Source organism: Arachis ipaensis, chromosome B7 (genome assembly GCF_059453495.1).
Source record: "Arachis ipaensis isolate K30076 ecotype BB chromosome B7, ASM5945349v1, whole genome shotgun sequence".
NCBI classification, from domain to species: domain Eukaryota; kingdom Viridiplantae; phylum Streptophyta; class Magnoliopsida; order Fabales; family Fabaceae; genus Arachis; species Arachis ipaensis.
In genome coordinates this window covers 29,220,694-29,245,123 of record NC_142442.1, presented here as the reverse complement: position 1 = coordinate 29,245,123, position 24,430 = coordinate 29,220,694, and the positions used below count along the sequence as shown (strand labels likewise).

Here is a 24,430-nt window from a genome sequence, read left to right as displayed (position 1 = left end):
AAGTTTGCCAGAGATGGCGACATTTTGATGAACTGAAGATTGATGGTTTAGAATTCACAATAAATTCTCGTTGCAAGTATAGTTTCTAAACCAAGCAATAATCCTTCCATACAAAAACTTGTTTGTCACTTAAGCAAACCCAATAAAAATAAATAATCGAAGTATTTAAACCTCGGGTCGTCTTCTCAAGGAATTACAGGGCAGTATGATTTATTATTGGTTATAGAAAAATGTGTATTTTTGGGTTTTTGAAATAGGGAACAAGTAATTTAAATGGCAAGAAAAATAAATTAATAATTATAAAGAAAACTAAATTAATAAATGGCAAGAAGGTGTATTTTTTGGTTTTTGAAATAGGGAACCAGTAATTTAAATGGCAAGAAAAATAAATTAATAATTATAAAGAAAACTCTTGGCAAGGTATGAGAACTGGAAATCCTATCCTAGTCAACTCCTATGGAAAGACTAGCTTTAGAGGGATCCAAATCAATCAGCAATCCTAATTTCCAATCAACTGCTGAGTCTGATAACTCAAGTGTTACCAATTACTTAACCAAAGCCAAAAGGAAAAATAAATCTAAATTAAATTGAAAGCATCATAAATAGAATAAAACAATCATAAATCTGAAATACCTCTAATAATATTAAATAGAATATTCAAATCTTTGACATGAAAAGGTTCATAAGCTAAATTGGAACATTAACAAGTAAAAGCATTGGAATAAATAAAAGTAGAAGAGAAACATTAATTAAAGGAACATTGAACCTGTAATTGAAGAAAAGTAGCCTAATCATAATAGAAATCCTAAATCCTAATCCTAATCCTAAATCCTAAGAGAGAGGAGAGAACCTCTCTCCCTCTAAAACTACATCTAAAACCTAAAATTATGTATTATGAATGTTGTATATCATCCTCTTTTGATTCCTCCATTCTCTAGCTTATATTCTGTGTTTCTGACTTGGATTTGGGCCAAAAAAGGGTCCAGAAAATACTGGGGGCATTTTCTGCAGATTCCTGTATGTGGCGTCTGTCATGCGTTCGCGTGGTTTTGAGTTCTTTCTTGTCACGCGTACGCGTTGGTCATACGTCCGCGTCATTTGCGTTCTGCTCAAGGCATGCGTCCGCGTCAGTCACGTGTTTGCGTCGATGCCATTTCGCGCTAGGCAGGCGTCCGCGTCATCCATGCGTACGCGTCACTGCCTTTTCCTCAAAACTCCATTTTTGTGCTTTCCTTTCATTTTGTATGTTTCCTTTCTGTCCTCTAAGCCATTCTTTCCCTATGAAGCCTGAAAATACTTAACACACAAATTAGATATCGAATGGTAATAAAGGATAATTAAAATTAATATATTTAAAGCATAGGAAACATGTTTTCATATATATCATAAAATAAGGAAGGGAAAGTAAAACCATGCAATTCATATGAATAAGTGGGTGAAGAATTGATAAAAACACTCTATTTGAGCACAAGATGAATCATAAAATAGGGATTTATCAGTTATTATCTGAACTCTGTTGTAGTAAATTGTTCTGGATATGAATGTTAGGGTGTTATACTGTTAGCTGCGAATGCGTTGGATGAGGATCAATGTTTAGAACAGATTCTAGTCATGAATGAATTTCTTGAAGTGTTTCTAGACGACATTCCTGAATTCCCTCTTCCTCGATAAATTGAGTTTGCGATTGAGTTGGTGCCTGGAGCTGGGCCAATCTCAATTGCGCCTTACCGAAAGTTGCCGTTGGAATTGACTGAACTTAAATCTCAGCTGGAAGAACTGATGAGTAAGAATTTCATCTGACCGAGTGTTTCTTCGTGCGAAGCGCCAGTATTACTGGTGAAGAAGAAAGATGGAAGTATGCATCTGTGTATAGGCTATCGGCAACTGAACAAAGTCACCTTGAAGAATAAATATCCGTTACCAAGAATCGATGATCTGATGGACCAACCGCAGGATACTGGGGTATTTTCCAAGATTGACCTTAGGTCTAGTTATCACCAGATAGAGTGAGAGACGTGGATATTTTGAAAACTGCCTTCAGAATTTGTTATAGCCACTATAAATATACGATAATGTTGTTTGGGCTAACTAATGCCCTGGCGGTGTTTATGGACTACATGAATCGGATTTTCCATCCGTTCTTAGACAAATTTGTCGTCGTCTTCATAGATGACATCCTCATTTATTCCAAAATCGAAGAAGAACATGCGGAACACTTACGGATTGTGCTACAAATCCTGAAGAAAAAAAAATTGTACGCCAAGTTATCTAAATGCGAGTTTTGGAAGGATGAGGTGAAGTTTCTTGATCATGTGGTAAGTCAACAAGGAATCGTTGTAGATCCTGCTAAGGTGGTGGTGGTAATGGATTGGAGGAGACCAACCTCTGTGACAGAGATTAGGAGTTTTATCGGTTAAGCGGGTTATTACCAAAAGTTTATCAAGGGTTTCTCGCAGCTTGCTTTGCCTTTGACTAAGCTAACTAGGAAGGATGCGCCATTTGTTTGGACCTCTGAATGCGGGGAAATTTTCCAAGAATTGAAGCAGAAGTTGACCACTGCATCTGTGTTAGTGTTGCTTGAGCCTAACGAACTTTTTGAGGTGTACTGTGATGCATCATTGAAGGGTTTGGGGTATGTGCTAATGTAGCACCGTAATTTCATGGCATACACTTTACGGCAGTTGAGACTGCATGAAATAAATTATCTTACTCATGATCTAGAGCTTGCTGCCATTGTGTTTGTTCTAAAAGTTTGGAGGCATTAGCTGTATGCCGTCAAGTTTCAAGTATTCTCCGATCACAAGAGCTTGAGGTACCTTTTTTATTAGAAAGAACTGAATATGCATCAGCAGAGGTGGATGGATCTGCTAAAAGACTATGAGTTCGAGTTAAACTACCACCCAGGGAAAGCTAATGTTGTGGCGGATGCTTTGAGCTGAAAATTATTTTGTGCTGCTTAGATGATGATTCGAGAGGAAGAGTTGCTAAAGGCATTTGAGAGTCTGAACTTGGGGGGTCAAAAAGGTGTCTGATACTCTGTGTTTAAGTCAATTGCAAATTTTGAGTGACTTTAAGTCTGAAATCTTAAAAGCTCAACAAGACGATCAAGAGTTATAGAAGATGTTGCCGGCAATTGAGAAAGGAAAGTAGTGGAGAGTTTTATGGGACGGAGATGGAATATGAAGGTACAGGAGTTGCAGGCCGAATGTTGGGAATTTATGGCGAGATATCTTGAAGGAGGCACATAAGAGCGGATTCTCTATTCACCTGGGAAGTACTAAGATATACCATGATCTGAAAGCAATGTTCTAGTGGCCGGGACTGAAGAACGACGTAACATTGCATGTATCTAAGTGCTTGACTAACCGAACATCAGAGACCATTTGGAACCCTTCAGCCTTTAGAGATTCCACAATGGAAACGGGAGAGCATCGTAATGGATTTTATGTTGGGTTTCCTAAGAACTTGAGCTGGATTTGACGCTGTTTGGGTGATTGTGGATCGGCTGACAAAGTCGGCTCACTTTTTACCCATTCGAATGAATTGTACCTTAGAGGAACTAGCATGCTTGTACATCAAAGAAATTGTGAGGTTGCATGGCATGCCTACCACCATAATCTCCCACAGAGATCCTTATTTCACCTCAAGGTTTTGGGGAGCTTTTCAACGAGCATTTGGAACTCAATTAAGTTTAAGCACTACGTATCAGCCTCAAACCTATGGTCAATCGGAGAGAACGATTCAAACCTTAAAGGATATACTAAGGGCATGTGTTTTAGACCAGCTGGCGAGTTGGGATCAGTATATGCCACTAGTGGAGTTTGCGTATAATAACAGCTACCATGCGAGAATCGGAATGGCTCTATATGAGGCTTTGTATGGGTAAAAGTGTCAATCTCCGCTATGCTAGTATGAAGCTGGGTAAACAAGCTTGTTAGGGCCTGAAATGATAGCTGAAACTGATGAACAGATCAAGAGAATCTGAGGCCAAATGCTTACTGCTCAGAGCCGCCAGAAAAGCTACACCGACAAGAGGCGAAAGCCCTTAGAGTTTGAGAAAGAAGATCATGTGTTCCTAAGGGTCACACCGATAACCAGAGTGGGTAGAGCAATCATGACGAAGAAACTAAACCCTCGTTATATCAGTCTGTTTCAAATTCTGAAGAGAATTGGACTGGTAGCCTATAGAATTGTCTTACCGCCGCATCTTTTGAACCTACACGATATGTTTCACGTTTTGCAGCTTTGGAAGTATACTCCCGATGCCAGCCATGTCCTGGAACCTTAATCGCTTCAAGTAAGAGAAGATTTGACACTTTAAGTAATTCCGGTTAGAATTGATGACACCAGCATTAAACGATTGCACGGAAAAAAGGTTTTATTGGTGAAAGTTGTTTGGATTCGGGCTGTAATCAAAGAACACATGTGGGAACTTGAGTCCGAAATGAAGAAGGACTATCCACACTTGTTCTCAAGTAACTAAATTTGAATTTTGTGGGAAAAAATCTTATTTAGGTGGATAAGATGTAAACCTCGCATAATTAGCGAATAATTAACCAATAAATTAATTATTAATCCAAGAAATTAGAAAATTTAATTTTATAGTTTAATGAGGAAGAATTAATTAAAACATGAATTTTGACACTAATTTTAAAGAATTTGACCCAAGATTGGACCGAACGGGCCAAACTGGACCCAAGGGCCCAACCCAAAACACTTAAACAATGAGCATCAGCTCATTTTCTCTTCCTTAGCATGCGAAGAATGTTGAACACAATGGAAGAAGGAGGTAAGCTCCCAACCCTAACCCCAACTTCAAATTTATATATCTTCCAACTCCAAGCTCCGATTCCCACACCGTTTGTACCTACGTGTTCATCGCGTCGAACTTTACAAAGCCCAATACTCAATTTGGTAAGGAAGTCACCTCTTCAGTTTCAATTCTCTACTCCCCAATTTTGAAAATTCAATGTTGTGAGGTGTTGAGATTTTTTATTCTTTGATGTTTTAGGATCCAATTAGCATGAGAAATTAGCAGGTTTTTGTTGACTTGAGGCACGGGTAAGGTAAGGACCCATAAACCCTAGTGAATCCCTTGATTATATATGTTTGGGTATTGAAATTTGGTATATAAATGTGATAATATATGTTAGGTAGTGTATATGTGAATTTGGAACTCATTTGAAGAGATTGGAAGCTTGATTGAGCCTTAGGTGCTGAGTTTTTGGTGTTGGAGGCTTGTGATCTTGCGAGTTTGGGGTGTCTTTGGCTTAGCGGAGAAATCGGCCAAGGTATGGTTTTGGTTTCTCGTGTGTAATATATAATGCCTTGTGAAAACTTAGGCTAGACGACCATAGGATAAGATGAGTCATATGTTGGTGTACTTTTGGTAGTTTTAATTATTGAATTATGTGTTGTTTGATGTGGGTATTAGGTATGTTGGTTGTTAAATGGATGTGGAGAATGGTTGTTGAAATAATGATTATTTTAAATAACAATGATATATTGATGATTGAGTATAGATGTGGTATTGAATGTGAATGGTTGGTGGTTGAATTGGGGAAGTTGTGTATGGGAGTGCTATGATATGAATGTGAAATCATAAGATGTGCTTTAGTATGTTTTGGTGTTGTTTGAAGGCTTGGAGTGTTGGTAATGAGTTATGATTTTGGTAAAAGAGAGGTTGGAGAAGTTTTGTGAAAAACTAAACTTTTGGCCGAACTTCGGCGAGCCATAACTCAGCTTCCAGATCCCTAAACTTTTCCAAACTTGTTTTATATGAAAATTGGGTCCGTGAAGTTTATGCCATTCGAAGAATGGATGAAAAACGATTTTTAACGAAAGAGTTATGTGCGTCGGAAGTTGGAGTTATAAAATGTGAAATCTGCATTTTAGCAGCTTTTTAAGGAAAATGAAGGGGGTGCGTACACGGGATTATGGTTGCGTACGCGTCCATTCGCCTCTGTCCGGCGTGCTCACGTACGCGGGCACGTGCCACTTACGCGGCATGGGAAAATGGGGCACTCGCGTACGCGGGAACATGGCCACTTACGCGGTCATTCGCCTCTGTTTAGTGTACTTGCATACGCGGTCAAAGGGTAGGTACGTGAGTTGGGAAAAATATCACATCCGCATACGCGGGACATGGTTCCCGAATGCGGGTCCCTGTTTTTCAGCAAATTGAGTTTTTGTGTTTTAACCATGATTTTAAACCTCTAAACCTCTATTTTTACTCTTTTAGACCTTAAATATTAGTTTTAAGTATAGTGAAGGGATTAAGCTATGAAAATGGGATAACTTGGAGGTGAAAAATGCTTGAGACATGACGAATTATGAAGGGGAAGTGCAGAAATATGATGTATATATAATAAATATGGCCCTAATGAATGATTTTGCCTGAGTATGAATGAATATGAATGATAATGTGGCTTATGTACTTCTTTTATTTGAGATACGAGTTTTTTTGGATAAATGCAATAGCTTGCCACCACGTGCTCCAGGTCGAGACTGATATTCTGTTGACCTTACAGCAACATGTGGCTGGGCACTTTAACTCCCCAGAAATTCGCCCAATGAGCTAAAATTAATTAAGAATGGGAAAAAACTATGCATAGACTCTTGGGGATGAGTGCACGGGGCATTGTCTAGGGTTTAGTAGCTGAACATGTCAAGTTGGCTTTATAACCGACAGATGAGACTCATCAGCCATAGGACAAGCATATATCATATGCATATGCTTGTTTTGTTTGCTTGTGCATTAATTGAGTTTTCCTATGTGAATCAATATGCTATTTGTCATACTTGTTACCTGCATTAACTGTACTCTAATTGTGTTTGTCTTTGTATGTGTGACTCCAGTGACAGATCCAGAAAATTTTATCAGTGGGGGCAATGTATATATAATATGATAATAATTTTTATAAATATATTTTGTTATGGTAAAATATAAAATATAATTAGTTTTCAAATTGTCTAACAAATAAATTTAAACACCAAAATAATAAGTTAAATAGGTTTTATATTTTCTTTCAATTGTCAATACAATCAAATATTTTTCTTTCTATATATGTTATTGAACAATTATTTAAAAATTCATCTCCCATATAATTACAAAATCGACTTTTTATAATATTTATAATCAAAGAGGTTTCTTCAACTAATGTTGTTGTTACTAGCAAACCTAAAACTAATTTAAAAGAAATACCAATAAAAAATAATATTCTTTCGAGTTTATGTAAATTTTTTTTATTTTAGAAACTAAGCCATTTAATTTCAAACAATATTTTTTTATATCTTATTTTCAATTTTTTTAGTCTTTCATTGATTAAATTTTAAAATTTTGCTACAAATTTTGATATAGGCAATTTATAAAAGAATTCTTTAGTAATATTTATTTACATAAACATACCAAAAATCTAAAATTATTTTTAAATATTCAAATAATTTAGATATTACTTTTTTATTAATATTAAGCGAACTAAATATATTTTTCATGGATAAATTTTTAATCTTTTATAATAAAAAAAATTTAATGGAGTCAAATTTTGACTCTTCATTATATTTATTTAATTTTTTTTAATTTGTTCAGCACCGAATTACTCTTCATTATATTAAAATTGAATTGATGTGCTTCGTATCAGTGTTTTTATATATTTATTATTGATTAATGTGTATGTTTCGTGTATTTTTTTCTATTTTTATACACTGAAAAGTGTGTGAACCAAAAAAAATTAGTGGGGTCAAAGTTATTTTTTGAGTGGGAGCAAATATATATTTTTTTATGTATTCTACATGAAGCTATATGAAAATTCAATGGGAGCACTTGTCCCCACATGATTGAAAGTAGATCCGTCTCTGTGTGACTCTATTGGTGTTCTGGAGGATTTTGGAGGAATGAGAAGGGTTTTGGATGAGTTTAGTGAGAGTTTGGTTAAGTTTAAGAACCTTAGAGAACCACCATGTTTATGGTTTCTGTTTTAAATCGTTAAGTTCTATAATATAAATGTCGGAGTTCTAGGATAGCCTCTGGCTTTCCCATGACTTTATATCTTATGTATGTGACACCTTTACCATGCTGAGAACCCCTGATTCTCATTCCATATGGATATTTGTGTTTTTTAGATGCAGATCGAGAGACACCTCGTTAAGCGTCTAGAGTTCCTGTCACTGCAGAGTTGGCACTTTACCTTTTAGGATTATTTTGCTATATATATATATATATATGTATTGTGTAGACTTCTCCTTATTCTGTTTAGCTCTTGTGCCTCATTGAGGTTGTATGGAGAACTAGGATTTGTTTTTGAGTATTTTGGGACTTGATTTGTATATATACGTATATGTATTCTCCAATTTAGCCTTAGCTTCGCAGGTTGAGCTTGGAGCTTGAATATTTTGTATCCTTGACCCTCCACTCTTATTATCTATATATATATATATATATATATATATATATATATATATATATATATATATATATATATATATATATATATATATATATATATATATATATATATATTTGTGTGTGTGTGTGTGTGTGCTTTCTTCGTACGTAAGGAAACGCTATTTCTAATTGTTGCGTGATAAACCACTATTTTATGGTTTATCTTGTGTTTAATTGAGTGGTTTCATCAAGTCCTTACCCACTTATTCATATGATTTACATGATTTTACAATCCCTTCCTAGTTTTGTTCTATGGTTGAAAACTTACTTCCTAGAGATCTTTAATTTGTGTATTTTAATTCTCCTTTATACCATTCGATGTTGTGATCCGTGTGTTAAGTATTTCAGGCTTTATAGGGTAGGAATGGCTTAGAGAATGGAGAGGAAGCTTGCAAAAATGGAAGGAACACAAGAAACTAAGGAGATAACCAGCGAGCATCGACGCGCACGCATGGCTCACGCGAGTGCGCGACACGGAGAAATTTGCAGCGATGCGTGCGCGTGCCTGACGTGTACGCGTGGATTGGAGTTTGCACGAAGACGCGTGCGCGTGACTGACGCGTACGCGTGACACGCCAAAACGACCAGCGACACGCACGCGTGACTGACGCGTATGCGTGATCTGCAGAAATAACAGAAAATACTGGGGGCGATTTCGGGCCGAGTTTTGACCCAGTTTTCGGCCCCGAAACACAGACTAGAGCCAGGGAACGTGCAGAGACTCAACGCACATTCTCATTAGCATAGTTTTAGGTTTTCAGATCTGAATCTAGAGAGAATTTACTCTTCCTCTAGGTTTTCTTTACATTCATAGTTTATTAGTTTTATGCTTTTGCCTTTGGATATTGAAGAGTCATCACCTCCGTTGAAGATACTATTCTAGTTTGTTTTCTTACTTCCTATTTATTTATACCATATTCTTAATTCTTGTTTAGAGTTACAATTGGATTATTTTCATGGATTGTTAATGCAAAGGATTACTTTTACTTTTAATTAATTTTGAATCTCTATTTTATTTAAATTATTATATCTCTTTTCTATTCCAAACTCCCAATAATAAAGATGGTATCCATGTCAATAGAGTAGTTCCCTACTTGACATGGGGGTTGATTAAGAGGAGACACTTGAGAGTTAGAATGCTCAAGTGATTAGTTAAATTGGAAGTTGTTAGCTAATTCTATATTTACTAACGCTAGACCTTCCCAAGGGAGAGGACTAGGATTTGCGAATAAGAGTTAGCTCAATCACTTGGCTTTCCTTTATTTAGTAAGGGTTAACTAAGTGAAAATAACAACCTCTTTATACTACACTTGAGAAAATTCCAACAAGGATAGAACTTCCAATTAATCATTCCCCCAGTCAAGGCTTTTTATTTTGGATAATATAAATTCCTTTTAATTTTCATTGCACTTATTTACAATTGTTTATTTTCTGTCACTCAACTCTCGAAATCTCTTGGAAAACTCCTGATTAATAAATTAGCACTCTTTTTGGCAACTCGTTGGGAGACGACTTGGGACTCATACTCCCAGTATTTTTATTCTAAACTTTTGTGACAACCTTTCTAAATTGATGAGGCAAATTTTAGCTGGTTAAAAACTATACTCGCAACGCTGTTTTTATATTGACTTCTTAATTGGCTGACTCCCGCCTTACTCCATCATTGCGCTTTAATTTCATGATTTTGTTTTAACCATCCTTGAAGGCTCTCAGATATTATATTCTTTCGATTATATTATGTATGTATCTTTTATTTTAGAGGTCATAATGCCATACCACCTCTGTTTTACGATTTAAGCGTAAAACTCTGTGTGGTAGGGTGTTACATGCATGTCTTCATTCAATCAAGCAATATATGTAGTGCGTGTGATTATTTGATTTGTTAATCCTTTCTTCCCTTATATTTCTCATTTTCTCTACTAAATCCTTTCTTTCTCTTTTCATCCCAAAACTTCCTTTCCCACACCTACTTTGGTACAAACAATTTACCTTTTTTCCTTCATCAATGCAGCCATTGATTGCAAATATATAGCCAAAATTCAATTCTATTTTCGCAATCATGGACTGCGAAAATGTATATTCAAATTGATCTCATTTTGCTATCTAAGAATGCGAAAATGCGGTAAAAGAATTTGATACATTTTCGTAGTTATAACATGCGAAAACATGTTATATTATAATTTCAACTTAAATCGGTAAATAATATATTTAAATTAAAAAAAATATAGTCAAATATTACATAAAATATACAATAAGAAGTGCTTCTGTATTGACTAATGATATAATCTAATCATAATAGTAGAATCAACTTAATATCAAAGTAAATCAATATAAAATCGTAACAAGATATTATTCCTAGATGTTATATTATTTTTCTTTAATAATATTATGAATATATTTTGACATCATTTATTTATTATATAATTTTAACTATAATGATAAATTAATGTGGAAAAAAAATTATCCTTTTATGGTGTCAAAGAATTACATTAACAGAAATATACAATAAAGGAAAGAAGTTAATTTCAATCAATAAGTTAATAAATTTTATAAGATATATTACTCAATTCTAAAAAAAAATCTTTACTTACACTTGACAATTTATTTATAAATTTTGTTTATAATTTTTTTACGTTTCTCATAAATTAAGTCAAGTTGTTTGCTGTAAAACAAGTATAAATATCATGAAATCAGTTGGGATTTTCAGTAATTTTTTAAACCGGTGTGTTCTCTAAATTATTGTAGCGCTAATAATGGCTCATTTCTCCAAATATGCCAAGAGCCACTACTTAATTTCATATCTTTCTAAACATCACATATATGTATAGAAGAAATGGTGATAGTAAACTTTAGAAAAGAGATTCATCAATATCAAATCAATAAAGTACCAAAAAATTTTCTCCTATATTGGAGGTAAGTAGTGGTGTTCTTCTCTTTTAGCTTACCTTTTAGCTTATGCTATGTTCACAATAGGTTTTATGGACAAATTATTTCTTGTCAAGGTCATGATTAAAAGTTGAACTAACACAATTTATGCTATTTTCCTTTTAATTTAAGGTATTTTCTGGAAAAAAATTATAGATGATAATTGCATAATTTATCGTAAAATATACATCTCTTAATAGATAATATTGTCTAAAAATATGATGAATTATTTTCAAGTATATATAATTCATAGAAAATAATGAGAATATATTATTTAAAAGTTAAAATTTGAATTGATATATATTTCTATTTATTTTGGATAATTTTAGGTGTAATCCAATAAAGTTTGAAAAATGAATGCTTTGATCAAGTATCTTGTATGAAGATCAAAATCAAGAAGACTTTTAAGAAGATTGAAAGAAGATTGATACGAAAGATAGTATGTGATATTTGCCAACAAGACAAAAAATATCTACAAGCGGGTGTATTAGGCTATCTCAAAATAAATTTGTACTTTTTTTAATGTTCAAACTTTTTACAACTTAAGATACATTTGTTACTTGATTCCTCTATCTATATGTATAGGAAGTGAATCCTTTGAAGAAGTGTTCTTGTTGTTCTTTGAATCAATGATAGATTGGTTTCTTTGTCCCTCTTTCTTTTGCTGTGACATTGTATATTCTAGATCATGATTATTTAATAAATTCAGTTATGATTCAAATAACCACAAAATTTTATATATTTAAATCTTGTTGAAAAAAAGAGATACATTTCTAACCTCATTAAATAGTGCTCCATAAAGTAACGATAGTGGCTCCTCATCATTCAAACCTTTAATAATAAACAAACATAAACTATGTTGGTTACTTTAACTTTTGTTTATGAAAACAACAAGAACTAATCTTGCTTGTATCATATATATTATGAAGGTAATAATAAAACATCCATACAGGCATAACCTTATTTAAAAGAAGGAGAAGACGACTTACATTCATTAGCACAATAGAATATTTTGGTACTTTATTGACTTGATGATGAATGCTTTCTGTAATACTCATTATCCACATTTCTACATATGATGTAAAAAAAATATATAAAATTAAGTAATGAATCTTGGCAAAGCATGAAAAAGGAGCTACTTAGCCTAAAACAATTTAGAGAACACATAGTAAGCTTATTATTATTAGCAAATTACATTGAATCCTAACTATTATCTCTGATATTTATACTTGATTTTTAATGAAAAAGAAAAAAAAAACTTGTTCACATGAAAGAGAAATTAAAAATTCAGAAATTGCTATGATGGATACGATTCATCCTTTCCAATCTTTCATCCGTTTTCGTCTCGTACCTATAAGTCCACCATGCAATTCTTCAAAGACTTAATTTTTTTTTTATTAATACTACATGATCAAAAAATTTTATCCTTTTTTTTTGTCAATACCGACATATTAAAGATTTTTTTATACTAAATTTTAAATCCTAAATCATAATCTTAATAATATAAAAATAAACTACTAGCTAATATTAATAAAAATATTAGCCCAATATTTTCCTCTTCCTTTAAAAATCTATAAATTCATCACAAAATTCTTTCGAATTTATTTATCTTGTTACTATGCATTTTTAGTCAAAATGAAGATGAATCTAAGCAAGATTTTTTTTCTTGAATAGAGCAGCGACTTATGTAAAATTTGTTATAAATGATAACTAAATTGAATAATAAAATTTATTTATTTATTTTCATTAATTTCTTCCCTCCATATTATATATATTAGTCAATGTTGAATAATACATATATTGATCTCATTAATTACTTTTTTATCTGTATTTAATGATTGTTAGCAAGAAATAGATTCTCATAAATGAGATTTTCTTTCCATAACAGAGACTCTGAATAATTTTATATGATTAATGTATTTCTAATTAATACTTTTTGGGTGTATTAAAATTATGACATATTGCTAAGAATATATTTTGGAAACCAAATAAATAGTTGTACGGTTAGATTCAATACTCATTTCAAATATTAGAAACAAAATTAAATTAAATAAAATTAAACATTAATGGTAATTTTAAAATTCTTTTCAAATGCAAAAAACAAAAACCACCTTTTTTATCATATTCATCATAATGTAGTGATCCTAGTAGTATAATATATAAAGTATTTTTTTATCCCAAATATTTTAAAAAATTTTAAAAATATGTTTATTTTTAATAATTTTATTCTCAATATATAAAATAAATTTCAATTTTATTTTTACTATATAAATCCTTTTTATATTCCAATTTTACCATTATTTTTTTCTTCTTCAATTTTTTTTTACTACAAAAAATTAGGTCGAAACCATTGAACTTACGTTGGATTCTCTATAATTATTTAATAATAATATATTACTGTTAGACAACATCTCTCAAAAATAAGCTTGGCAAAAAATTGTTACCATCGGATTAATCAGACAAAAAATATCACCAGTACTGACAAAACTATTTAACAATTACGTCAGATTAAATCTAATAGTAATTATCGTCGAATATCTTCGTTAGTAATTCTGACAGTAATTATTAACTACTTTTAATTTTAAAAATTAAAATAATGAATTACGTACGGAATTTTTTGCTTTGTAAATTCGAAGGTAATGTCCAGATTATGGAAAAATTAATTTCCACAATCAATATTTATTTACCATTAAACATAATCAAAACTAAATTTATTTTTAATTAAAACAACAAATGAAGATGTCAATATTTTTTATGAAGATGTCAATTATTTTTTATGTCAAATTAAATGTATGAAATAAAAGAAATGTCAAACAACAAAGTACTAAACAAAATAAAAGAAATGTCGAATAACAAAGTATGAAAAGAAATTCTAGCTATGGGTTCTCATAACTATCATGGTCTCCCTCCTTGTTGTCCCTTTCTTCTTGCGTCAACAGTTGTGCAACGTATAACAACCGAGGATTCACAATTTTTTTCTTTAAGATAAGAATGATATCATAGTCTCCCATATTTACCAATCAAAATCGTGTAAAAACCAGTCAAATCGTAATTAATTAAATAATAAATTAAATAGGAGCGAATGTGGTTAGAAAATCTAGCAATCGGAATTTGATGATTTAAATATCATATTTGGATTCAGTGAATTTTTCTGAGTCGGAAAACATAATTTTCTACGTAAAAACGCACATTGGAAATTTGACTGGCAGTACCGGCTGAGATCTGTCTGGTACTGTAGCTGAGAAAATTGATTATAAGTAAATAAGGTTAAGAAGTTAGGATTTATAATTAGGAAAGGTAGAAATATTTAAAATACGATTTAAAACTCTAATTTTAAAGATTTTGGCCCAAAATTAGGCCAACAGACAAAAATAAGTGAACCGGGCCCAAGTGGGCCCAAGACCTAACATATATAAACATTAGTTATGAGCATTTCAGCTCATTTACCCTAAAAAAAGGGGTTTTTGGTGCAGATTTGGAGAAGAGAGAAGAGAGGAGAAAACCTAATCCTAGCTCCAACTTCAAATCACCATAACTTTCTCTCTGGAACTCTGATTGACGAGCCGTTTGTGGCCACACGTCGCTCTTCTCTTCCTCTATAATTCTATCTAAGTTTTGTGGTGATTATCTCAATGTCTTTTGCCCAGTTTTCGTTTTCTTCTTTAAATTCAAATTTGGTTTGGGTTTTGAGGAAATCTTGTGATTTTGGTTGTTTAGGAGTGCTCTAGTATGAGCCATGAGTGATATTCATCACAAACTTCAGTGGGTTAAGGTAAAAAATCCTCCAACATTGGAAATTGTGGCACTTTTTGGAGTGATTTCCGGCGGTTTAAAGCCGCCGCGAAACGGGATTCCAACGGTTAGTTAAGCGTTGCCTATTAGGGGGTGGTTATATGATTTTGCAGCGGTTCTTAGGAACCGCTGGCACAAACGCCACAAAACACAGAAATAGCGTTGAAATGCTTAGAGTCGGTTTGAAACCACCACGATCTGCCTAACAGTGATCCACCAAAAAAGATCGGCAGTTCGAAACCGCTGCTGTTTAATGGCCACGGTTTTGTTCAAATGTAATGATCGGTGGTTTGAAAACGCTGTTGTTTAACGGCCACTGTTTCTTCAAATGTAACTGGCGGCGGTTTAAAACCACCGCTATCTCCTAACCTGATTTTTCAAATTTCTAACGGCTATTTCGGTTAAATGGCCGCAAAAATACTGGCAATCAATGCTCTTTTTTATTTTAATGTACATTTTTTTGTTGTTTTTAATCCTTCTTAATATTAGTAAGTTAAATTATTTTATATCCCAAAAAATAAATTGTAAGGTAAACGACAATAGCAAAACCATTAATTTAATTGATATAATTATCCGAATATCAATAAAGTGTATTCCTTACTAAGAGTTGCATAATCAACACCAAAAAAGTGTATATCTGAAAGAAAAAAGGTTCCACAATCCTAAGATCTACTTTCTATTCTGTCCCTCCAACACACTCATCCATGCGGCGACGTTTGATGGCAACTTCCCACCTTACCCTTGAAGTAGACATATCAAAGCACTCTCCATTGCCTGCATCCTGACCTTCCCAGCTGCTACTTCATCCTCTACTGCCTGTCTTTTTGTCTTTTCAGCTGCTACTTCATCCTCCACTGCCTGTCTTTTGGTCTTCTCAACTGCTACTTCATCCTCCATTGCCTTCCTTTTCAATTTCTTTGCTGCCAACTCTGCTTGTAGTTCAAGTAGCACCCTTTGGCTCTCCTCCCTTTCAAAACCATTGTTCGGTTGATGGGAATTCATATCGAAGACTTGGCTAGAAGTGGGCCCCAACCCCATGCCACACAACCTACCCAGGTGCTCATTTTTGAGAGCTTGAGCAAGCGAATCATTCTGAGACAACAGTCTAGAGGATTCATCACGTTGCTCAATAGCCTCAATTCTTTCCTACACTCATAGATAAGCAATTATAGTAATTTATTAGCTAGTCGCTAACCGCACAGACTTCAAATAAAATTTTAAAAACTAAAACATGGGAGAAACTACTTCCCGATTCTCAACACATTACTTACTCCAATAGCCCGAGCTGCATCATGGACATAGGAGCCATTAGCTCTTCTATGCGTTAAAAGATACAACTCTCCTCTACTAACTCTCCTCCCTTATCGTTCTGACTGTACCAATAATGATGACAAAGTGAATAAGTAGATGAATAGATAGTCCACAAACATTCTCAAAAATAGATTACCTCTTCTTCTCCGAGCCTTGCCAAGCTTTTTGATCCGCCAGTGTGGGTGTAAAGCTGCTTTGATCGATTCTCAGCATTTTTCTTACACTTCTCCTGTCATGCCATCAAATTAAGAGTTACTAGACACTAGTTCTGACTAACTCAATGTGACATAAATAGACTTTTTTTGCTATGAAACAAAATTATATTACCTGTGTCTCTTCACTATTGCGATAATCGAGAAACCATCTCCAATGCTCTGCAGTAATTCCATCTGGGCGGTTTTCAATATTTTCTTCAAGTGAAAGTTCTAAGTCATAGCAGTGATGGTATAATATGTTCCTCGTTTCCTTCCAAGCCCTTCCTAACATTTTGAATATTATACGCTTGATAATTCCTCTACTATCTTCTTCAAAATGAAACATTTCCTGCAACATTAAATTTAAGTTGTCAGTAGTGTTCAAATTATGAGTTTATAATGGTACGAAAAAAATAACATTTTACCTTTACACATTCATTATAGACCTTGTCCTTGGTGCGAACCTTTCTCCAGTCCCTCTCGCAGATTGGAAATTTGGTGTAGTCAGATCCTAGCAGTCCCATAACGCTGCTCAGCAGACCTGCTTCATCCCCAACTAGTTGCAGTGCACTGTTAAACCTGAGTACGATCTTTCTTCTGTTAGGTGGCTTCATAGCTTCCTTCACACTCAGTTTGACCTGTTTGATTGTGCCATCAGATTCTGTAAAACATATTCATTCTATGTTAGTTACCATTGGAGCCAAGCTGCGATGACATCATGGGAAAATAGCTGAATGAAAAATATAATTGAATTAATTCTTCTATACCAATTGTTTTAACATCTCAAAATTCAGTGGTCTTGCGTCCCTTGCGCTTCTGAGCATCCGATGTAGCAAACATTTTATCAACATATTGGTCAAAAGAATCTACCTCATCTGCCTCTGGGTCTAAGTCTTCGACTTCCGGATCCGAGTTTTGAACATCATTCATGCAAGCCTGTGGAGCAGGTAGTGCTTCGTTGTGGGGCGGACGAAAAGGGCGTAAAGACGAGGATGCGGGGGCACTACTGCCACTGGGTGGCAAAATTGGGCAATCCGCTCTCTGCAAAGTTGAAGCCGCATGAAATCCTACTTGAGACTGCTGACATGTTGGGTCTACACGGGCTTTCTTCGTTAAACGACCTACCCGGAGCATCTTTCCTAACTGTATTCGGATCAAAACTAAGTGGTAACAATTAATATATAGATAATAATATTTTGTTGACATGCAAAAAGGACACCGGCATACCCCAGTTATGATTAATTAAACTCGGGTATTTATGACATATCGATACTAAACAATTTATAATATGAGACCAAAGACTGCAATTAAAAATGATAATAGACAATTTAATAAGAATTATGGAATACAATAACAATTAAAGGTATTAATAAGTAATGATAGTTATGGTAAATCAATATCATGTGATACTAAGCTTACTTGGTATATAGGAATTATGCCCAAATTTGTGGTCTAAGAACCAACTCGTTCCAATTGCATTTCTATATATCATCATATAGATAATTATATTAATGGTAGGATATAACGTGTCATCACCAAACATATCAAGTACATATAAACTATAATAAGAATAATATATGGCATGTGCAATTCACAATTCAATAATTCATTCCAATCTCATATATGGATTAGGAGAATACATGAGTACATGAGTTGAGAGACTCTATTAACAAAGAAATCGAAGTTGGGTATAAAAAGGTTAACCATTGATGTATTCACAATTTCTCTATAATGCCTAGAATCATCATAATATTATGCACTATTGGAAGTTAATTTTAGGCTTGAGACTTAGGAGTAGCATGTTTAACAATTAGAAAAATATCATGTTTAGTTATAATAAAATTAAGTTTGATAAAAGTTGCAATCAATGTGTTGAACCAAGTTCTTGGAGCTTGTTACATTTGTAGGCCTCAGTACTAGAATATTAATTTGGATAATCAAACATGAATTTTATCGATAATCAATTTAATCAAAGATTAGGAGACTACATAAGTTGAGAGACTCTATTAACAAAGAAATCAAATTTGGGTATAAAAAGGTTGACCATTGGGTATAATTCATTCAAAGCTCATATATAGATTAGGAGAGTACATGAGTACATGAGTTAAGAGACTCTATTAACAAAGAAATCAAAGTTGGGTATAAAAAGGTTAACCATTGATGTATTCACAATTTCTCTATAATGCTTAGAATCATCATAATATACTGCACTATTGGAAGTTAATTTTAGGCTTGAGATTTAGGAGTAGCATGTTTAATAATTAGAAAATATCATGTTTAGTTATAATAAAATTGATTTCGATAAAAGTTGCAATCAATGTGTTGAACCAAGTTTTTAGAGCTTGTTACATTTGTAGGCCTACTATAAATTTGGATAATCAAACATGAATTTTTATGGATAATCAATTTAATCAAAGATTTGATAAGATTGCTAAGGGGTTCCATCCAGTCTAACGACTTGTTGGCTGCTAACTATGACAAGTTATACTACTCTCGAGGAAGCGACCCTTACATATTAATCATGGTAATCCATAGCTGTGATATTGGAGAGTTGAGAGTTGACTACTAAATGCAAACTAAACGTATTGGCGTTAATAGCATTGACTAAGTTGGATGCTGTGAATATTGAAGGGAGGAACTAGGATTAAGGGTGCTTACCCGCAGCGGGATGACTGGATTGAGGGTGAGAGAGGAACCACCAGGGATCGGGAAATGAGAGAAGGGGGCTCCAGGATGCTGGCTCGTCGCAGAGACGGACGTGGAGGAGAGGAACCTGGACGAAGCAAGCTTCCTAGTGGTTCAACAATATGAATGCCATAGTATTAGGGAAAAAATAAGGATTTATGGTAGTGGCGGTGGCTTCTCTGATTTGAAATTTAAGTTTGTTTTTTTTTTTAATTTTCTTAAAAGTATTATTAGTTATTAATAGAAAAATTACAAGAAAAATAAATATTTAATGAATACATTATTTTGTTAAGTATATATTTATAAACAAATATATTAATAATTAATTTTATTAACTATTTTAGTATATAAATAATATTTTAATATAAAACATATACATAATTGAATAAAAATAAGTTTTTGTACATCTGTCTTGTATAGAACTTTACATTGTATAAAACTTCCTTTCAATAAAAATGCCTAATCAATGCAACGCTTTACCAAGTAACTATGAACCAAAGGTATATGTCATGTCTAAGTGTACTTCTAACATATTATTTATTTTGGAGATTGAGAGACTTTATAACCATCACAAAGAGGTTAGTGATTATAACTTATTGTGCTGAGATTAAGTATTAGTGTTAGTACTAGCGTTTATTTAATTCAGTTTACTACTAGCAATATAGCATTTAAATATAACAAGTCACTGTTCTTTATCAACAAAGTAAGCTGCACATGAAACTATTCTTCATCACCAATTCGTTTTTAGTACCGTTGTTTCTAATATTTCGATAATTAATAAGTTTTTTGCTAGTCTAAGGAAAGAACAAAACTAGCTAGTAAATGGTTATAAAAGATAAAAAAAAAAACTAGAAGAAAAAAGAGGACATAAAAGTGATATAGGATGGTAATTTTTCAATACAAAAGATACATTAAAAATTAATTAAACAATATATATATTAGGTGTATTAAACAATATATATACATTAAATAATATTTAGTTACAAGATTATAAGGAAAAATAAAAATTAGGTGTATTATTTTTTTCAAGAAAATTATAGTAGTATATTATTTAATTATTTGCTTTCCAGGTCCATATTAATATTTTGCACCCCACCATTGAAAAGCAGAGCAGTGAAGATAAATTGCCACAAAACTTTCTTCGTTTGTATTTTTTTCCGCTTTATTTTTGGCCTGCTCGATATAAAATCCTAGACATCACATTTTGATCCTTGACATTGAATCTTGATAGCACATGCCAAAATAGATAAGTGATCTATGAGTACAACTTTAAAGTGAACTGCATTCCATGTTAAGAAAATAAAGGAGAAGTGAAAGAGAAGTCACAATAAATTGAATATCAGTTGCTATCGTCAGGGGAAACTGTTAAGCAGCATGTGCTAAATGAGCCGAAGCAGTAAACACAAACATATCAAGCGTGGGGGTCAGAAATTGGGGACAGATTGAATCTGAATTTTATATTGGGGAAGAAAACTTTGGCCAACACCCACCAAGATTAGATTGTGGACAAATTAAATCAGAATTCACAAGGATTAAATGCAAAAATAGAACTGAATTAGCAATCTAAGAAATAAAAATAAGTTCAAAAAAATAAAAACAAGAGTATTACTTGGATAGCAAATGTAAGTGATGAAGCCGTATGGTAGCTATCAAGCCGGTTCCCAATTTTTTGCGCAGTGAGCCACAAATTAGAAGTCTCCAACTGTAGTGAGATCAACAAAATACTTTACTTCACGCATCAGACGGATTTTATAACATGTCAATACTGTTAAGTCAAACAAATTCAATACTAAACTAGACTTTCTAGCTGGCAGGAACTAATATATAGAACTTTACATTGTATAAAACTTCCTTTCAATAAAAATGCCTAATCAATGCAACACTTTAGCAAGTAACTATGAACCAAAGGTATATGTCATGTCTAAGTGTACTTCTAACATATTATTTATTTTGGAGATTGAGAGACTTTACAACCATCACAAGGAGGTTAGTGATTATAACTTATTGTGCTGAGATTAAGTATTAGTGTTAGTATTAGCGTTTATTAAATTTCCCTTTGGTTTGACTTAGAAAATATTAAATTATCGTAAAGTGATGATTGCCCCCTAACTCCAACAAAGTTCACGCTTGCCAGCTCTGATTTGAGACTGAAAATGCTTCTGCTTCTCATTAGTTTCGTAATGTTATAAACTTGATCTCTGAAATTGAGGGATTTATTCCAATACAATGAATAAAATATAGAGAATCAACATGAGATAAATCCCCCCAAATGATTGAACAAGCACACAAGTCAAGGGATAAACAATAAAATAAACCTTATCTTATATTATTTTAATCTTGTATTAGTGCTGAAAATACTGCATTATATATCTATAGCTGGAGATTCAAGCAGTGTATTAATTAATGCACAAGCTTTCCAACTGTGTTCCAATTCACTCATCATTTATCTGATTAAAGCAAAATACAATAATTCAGACAGGAGTATGAATAAAGACTTGCCTAACTTGAATGGATGGAAAACAAGCCAGGACTAAGAGAACATACAGTTCATAGATAGTTTGATAAAACACACAATATTCTTGCTTAATATAATGGGATTCTACTTAATTTAGTAAACCACACAGTCATGCATGAAGTACATTAGTTTAAGCCAAATCAAAAGTGCAAAACTGGATTCCAATATGAAATGGCATTAAACACAAACATATCGAGACTCAGGGGTTCAGAAATTGGGAAAAAAAATCAAATATACATGTTAATTTGGGGGAGAAAATAGGAACATATGAGGGAGAAGATCGTTCCTCACATGCTTTTGACAGCAAAAGTTCACATGGCACAAGGATGAAATTGATGCAAAATTAATTTATCGACAACCACTCAAATTAAATTGGGGGAGGGGACAAGAACGAACCTGAGAGAGGGGATAGGGGGCGATCGACGCACAACAGGGGAAGGGCAAGGGGGAAGGCTGCTGACGACGACACCGGGACGGATGATTAGGGCGACCGCTGACGACGTCACAGACATGCACAGAGGAGGGGGAAGACTTGGATGACCCTTTAATGAAATGAGGGATAAGTCACGGACGGTGGTGGAAGAAGACCAGTGATTGGCGCCTTTCTCTGCTAGGGTTCGCGCCAAAAGGGGGAAGGTTTCTTGGCGCCGAAATAGTTTGATTGGGGTACTTTATTGAAACCCCCCCTCACCCACCCTTTCCCAAAGGTTGTGTGCGGGGAGATGTATCCTAGTGGTTTAATCGAGGTGTCTCCCAGTTCGAACAAGCTATTCGGATACGCTCTGAGCTCTTTTTCTTGTAGGCTGAGCTTGTCAAAGGCGGATTTGAACAAGATGTCCGCGGAACTTCCCTGGTCGATTAGTGTTCTGTGGAGGTTGGCGTTGGCTAGTATTATGGTAATGACCATGGGGTCATCATGCCCTGGGATGATGCCCACGGCGTCTTCTTGGGTGAAGGTGATATTGGGGAGGTCGACCGACCTGTCTCCTCCTCCAACATGGTACACCTCTTTGAGGTGTCTCTTGCGTGATGACTTAGATATCCCACCTCCTGCAAATCCCCCATTTATCATATGAACATGTCTTTCAGAAGTGTGAGGTGGGCATTCGACTCGTCCGACCTCTTCATTCCTTCTTCTTTTCCTTGGCTCGTCTGTTTTATTAGCTAGAAACCGATCTAGTCTCCCTTCTCTTGCAATTTTTTCAATGACATTCTTTAGATCAAAGCAGTCATTGGTAGAATGCCCATAGATTCGGTGATATTTGCAATACTCTATCTGATTCCCCCTACTCTTTTATGTTTAATCGTTCGAGGGGGCGGGATCTTTTCAGTGTTGCATATCTCTCTGTACACATCCACAAGTGACATTCTGAGCGAAGTGTAGTTGTGGTACTTTCGGGGTTTCTCAGCAGGCTGATCCTCCTTTTTTCTGGACTCTTTATCCTTATCTCGAGGTGGGTAGGGGATTCCAGATTTTGATATTTCTCCTAATCGAGAATTCTCCTCCATATTGATATACTTTTCTGCCTGTTCTTGTATCTCGTTCAGGGACGTTGGATGTTTTTTGGATATTGAGTGGCTAAAAGGTCTCTCTCTCAGACCGTTAATGAGCCCCATGATAGCCACTTCTGTTGGGAGGCTTTGTTTGTTGAGACATGCTTTGTTGAACCTTTTTATTTAGTTGCGGAGGCTTACCCGATCTCCTTGTTTAATTCCTAATAAGCTTGGGGTGTGCTTGGTCTTGTCCTTCTGGATGGAGAACCTCGCCAGGAACTTTATGGCTAGGTCGTTGAAACTTGTGATTGATCTTGGAGGCAAACTGTCGAACCACTTTATTGTTGTTTTTGTTAGGGTAGTCAGGAAAGCTTTGCATTGAATTGCATCTGAGGCGTCTGTGAGATACATCCTGCTTCTGAAATTGCTGAGATGATGACTTGGATCAGATGTACCATCATATGGGATCATGTCAGGAGCTTTGAAGTCCTTTGGGACTTTAGTTTTCATGATCTCTTTAGTGAATGGATCTTGATCCTTGTGGGAGTTATCTTCGTAACTGGAATGAGTAGTTTTAGTTTTGAGATCTGCCTCGAGCTTTGGGAATTTGTCCTCTAGCTCTCGACGACGTCTCGTTTCCCTCCAGAGGTCTCTCTCGGCTTGCCGCTGATGTTCGGCCTCCTGTTCGAGCCGTTTGAGGTGATTCTGCTGTTCACGAAGGGCATCTAAGATTTCGGTGTTTGGAGATTGCTTGTCTCCCTGAGTTTGAGGCACATCTTTTGATGTGGCATCCGTATTTTTAAGTTGGGTTCTTTCTTCCAAACCAGAGTTGTGATCGTTGTCAAGATTGTCCACCATGACGATGGGATGACTTCCAGGTTCCCCGGCAACGGCGCCAACATTCCGAGGGTTACTTGAAACTGAAGGTCGATCTCGGATGAGATCTGTTATTGTGGCCGGAGCTATCATGTCTGACTTATTAGATCTGGTAGTGCTGCTGATTCCTTGATCACCGAAGGGGGGTGGTACCTACAAGAGACTCTGATGCTTAAGTTAGCACGTGCTTTAGGC

General features: G+C 34.5%; 1 protein-coding gene across 1 annotated transcript; it reads right to left on the bottom strand.

Moving 5' to 3' along the window:
- Positions 1 to 15,895: 15,895 nt before the first annotated feature.
- On the bottom strand, positions 15,896 to 17,189 carry LOC110264539 (uncharacterized). Its single transcript, XM_088494583.1, has 4 exons — positions 17,091 to 17,189; positions 16,799 to 17,014; positions 16,608 to 16,700; positions 15,896 to 16,306 (listed from the first exon to the last, which is right to left on the bottom strand). Exons 1-4 carry the CDS (start codon positions 17,187 to 17,189, stop codon positions 15,896 to 15,898), a joined length of 819 nt encoding a protein of 272 aa, XP_088350709.1.
- Positions 17,190 to 24,430: the final 7,241 nt, after the last annotated feature.